Raw genomic sequence first — 3673 nt, 5'->3', positions numbered from 1 at the left:
AGCAGGCAGCTCTAATTTGGCTTCTGCAAGGCAGAGGCACTTGGGGGTTGAAAGGGTGTTATCTTCCCTCTTCCCGTCCCCTTCCCCAGCCAGACGATTGTGTCATTCTTTTCCTGAGGCTGAAGAAAATGTAAAGAAAGTCTTCTCTCTCCCATCTGATAATAGGTGGCAGCTGGGGGTAGCCTCTAGTGATTAAATGGATGAAAGGGCAGACAGCTTAGGGGTGCCATGAGGTGAGGGAGCATGAAAACTACACCACTGATGGGCAGTCCCCTTCTTAGCCGGCCACATCGCCTTGTAGGTGACTTACCCTAAAACATCCACTACTGAGCCAGCACTCGCTCAGGGGAATTGTTACCTACCGGTTCTCTAGGAAAGACTTGGGGAGAGCCTCGAGCAGGGTAAGAAGCTGCGAGATCCAGGATCTGGATGAAGAAACAAAATACTAAGACCTTAACAGCTTGGGTGCAGAAATAAACAGCGCAGACAGAGGTTGCCGGTCAGAATTCTCCCAGGTGGATTGTTCGGTCTAACCCCAAATCCAAGACCAGCTGCCTTCAGGAGAACCATTCATTATTGATTCCCAAATACCCACTCTCTGAGGATATGAACCTTTGTTATCTCTGCCACAGGCTTATCTCTACCACTCCCCTCTTGAACGCCAACACTGTCTTTCTGAGCTACATTTAAATCCTGCAAAGCTGTTTTACATACTGTCTCTGACTTCATGAAATACCTCTCCCTTCCTCTCCCCAACCTCAGGTCTCACAACAGAAGTTACTAAAGATTAACTTGTCCCCAGCTCCCCATACCACCTCTTCTTCTCCTGCCATCACCCTGACTCCCCTACTCATCCTTTGCTTGACACCTCTGCCCCTCCACCATCCCCTCCCAGAACCTAAATTTATTTGGGAGTTACTCCTGTAAATTATCATAGCTCTCTGATCTTACCACATTATACCACTTGCCTCAACAATAATATAATTGTTGGTTTACTTCCATAGCTTCTCCCCACCTAAGCCCTGGGGCTCAGCTGGGTCTTCTTCACCCTTACATTCCCAGCAAAAAGCACTGTGCTTAGAACATGGCAGAGCAGTACTTAATAAATGCTTGTTGAATAAAGGAGTGCTTAAGCATGGAGCCTAATTCATCATGCTTTTATTTTTCACTACACTATGGAACCACAAAGCAAATACAGATAAATGCCAGTATTTTATTTTAATAAAACAGTAGGTCCGATGAGAAAGCATCCACAAATCACTGATTTTGTGTTTGTTCTTGTTGTATGTATGTTGTTACTGTTGTTACTTAACTCCTATACCAGACCATTTTACTGATTATTTCAAATGATTAAAGAAACAACTGTATATTCTTTTTCACATCAAAGATGTAAATATTACCAATACATTTTATGCAGCTATTTGAACTTTTATATTGAAACAAGACAGGAATGGCAAATGAGCAATTTTACTTATAAACACTAATCATGAATCTAATTCAAGGGTATATTAAAAGGAAGGAAATACTATTAGAAATGGAACACAAGTAGTAAGCACAATGTGTACTTTCCACACTAACTCTGCCCAACTGCTGATTTAGGACCTCATTGCCCATTTCCCCAGGGCCTCTTTAATTAATGCCACCCAAATTAGGTGACATGTTTTTCCCAGACTTCACATGGGGCTGAAGAAGAACATGGCAGTTGCCTCAGATCTGGCTCCGGCCTCCTCATCTTCAACAGCTTCCCTATATTGCTCTGGCCAGTCCTGTGGTCGCTTTTTATACAGCCTGGCCATGTACTCCAAGGCTTTCATTTTGGTGGTTTCAAGGTGAGCTCGAGGACCCCACAGAAGCTCATATTCAACTGGATTAGAGTAGGACAGTGGCCTGCATTCCAAGTAGCGCTGTCTCATAAGCTTGCAGGTGATGGCATGCTTTCTTCCTACATCCACACCAAATCTCCGAAGCAAATTCCAGACATTGGCCTCTTTGACACGATTGCCCATCAGGAAAATCAAACCCAGGATTGGCATCACATATTCTTGAGTAGGTCTCCCCAGGCTCTCTAGCATCATTTGCTCTTCTTCTGACTCTGGTTGCTGGACGAGGAGATAGATGTGCTCACTGGTATCAACTTCAATCAGAGAAAACCCATAGAACAGATCAAGGATTAGAGTAGCTCTACTGAGAATGTTTGGGAACACATCCTCAAATTCTTTGCCAGTGTGAGCCAATAGCTCATCCTGATGTATAGGCAACAGCTCCTCAGTGACATTAATGGCCAGTTGAACCAAATCATTTGCCTTATCATTCATAGTGTCTTCTGACCAGAACTCCAAGCCAGCAGCCTCTCTTCTTTCTTTGGCCTTGTCAGCTTCCAAAGCCTTATTGTATTCTTCTGGCCAGCTCCACGGTTCTTCATCATGGGCCTCTGCCACAAACTTCAGGGCTTCCATCTTTGTGATTTCCCTGTGGGCTCTAGAGCCCCACAAGAACTCAAATTCGAGGGGATTAGTGCCATACACTGGCCAGTACTCCAAGAACCCCATACGTACAAAGTCAGTAGTTAGGAGGTTCCTTGTGTTCCCAAAGGGGATGTTGATCCTCTGGGGCTCATCTAATACATCAACCTTTAGCAGCAGGTCCCAAATGGAGGCTTCTCTCGACCGGTTACCATTCAGGAGAATGTGGCCTAGGACTAAGGCCAGGAGACTTGCCTTTGGCATGTCCAGGGATTCTGCTATCCGATCAGTGGTCTGGAGACCTCGTTTGCTGATTAGATTGTAGGTGTCAGCCTGGGGATCAAGAACCCTCAGGTTCAACCCAAAAACCTCATCCAGATGGGCTGAGGCTCGTCTGAGGATCTCAGGGAACTGATCTGAGTATTCTCTGAGGAACTCCAGCATCTCTGTCTGCTGAATAGACCCCTCAATTTGGCTTTTCATTCGCATGAAATTTACCAAAGCAATCGATCTGTCTTCTAGAGGGTCATGGACCCTGAGCGCCCCCAAACGTCGGGACTGCTCGTCGATTAGCACCTCGAGGTCGTTAGGGTCCTGCGCAGCCTGGGAAGTGCTGGCGTCCTGAGGGCCGATAGGCCCCTGAGGGCCCTGAGGGGCATTAGGAACTAGCATGGAAGTGGGGGGCCCGGAGGCATTAGTAGACTGCATATCAACCTGGAAGTCGCTGTAATCTGCAGTGGTCTCTAAACTGCGGTGGCACGCATTCTGGCTTACCAGAGACATGATTCCAGGAGACAGGAGCAGGAACAGGGAAGTCAGCGATCCCTCGGAGAGAGGATGGTAGGTGTGTCGGCGCCTCAGCACAAAGTCGAAGCCAGAGACCAGATTGCTGGGCGGTTCAGATATGCAAGCTGGTGAGAAGAGCGATTTTTCTACACAAACACCAGCCAGCAATGACGGCAAATCTCAGAGCGCTAGGCTTTGCCGCAACCTACGCAGGCGCAGTCGGGTTCTGCGACGTGGTGGCCACGCCCAACTCCCAGTCGCCTACTCCTGCCTCCCACCTCTGACCCGCGCTGGAAGGTGGTTGAAGTGGATGCTGCTGGAGTCAAACTTGATAGAGAAGAAAGAAAATTCAAGAAAAGAGGTGACAGAGGTAAAGCAAAGAGGATGAGGGATGGGAATGTTTGATTACGCTCCACTTGAAGTTT

General features: G+C 47.2%; 1 protein-coding gene across 1 annotated transcript; it reads right to left on the bottom strand.

Moving 5' to 3' along the window:
* Positions 1-1142: 1142 nt before the first annotated feature.
* Positions 1143-3464, bottom strand: MAGEE2 (MAGE family member E2). The gene has a single exon (XM_047765080.1). It carries the CDS (start codon positions 3243-3245, stop codon positions 1674-1676), a length of 1572 nt encoding a protein of 523 aa, XP_047621036.1. The 5' UTR covers positions 3246-3464; the 3' UTR covers positions 1143-1673.
* Between the last annotated feature and the right edge of the window lie 209 nt (positions 3465-3673).

Source organism: Phacochoerus africanus, chromosome X (genome assembly GCF_016906955.1).
Source record: "Phacochoerus africanus isolate WHEZ1 chromosome X, ROS_Pafr_v1, whole genome shotgun sequence".
NCBI classification, from domain to species: Eukaryota; Metazoa; Chordata; class Mammalia; order Artiodactyla; family Suidae; genus Phacochoerus; species Phacochoerus africanus.
This window is presented reverse-complemented; position numbering and strand designations above follow the sequence as displayed.

Bases quoted from the DNA above. Each gene is read 5' to 3' on its own strand.
- MAGEE2 (XM_047765080.1), bottom strand. From the start codon at position 3,245: ATGTCTCTGGTAAGCCAGAATGCGTGCCACCGCAGTTTAGAGACCACT.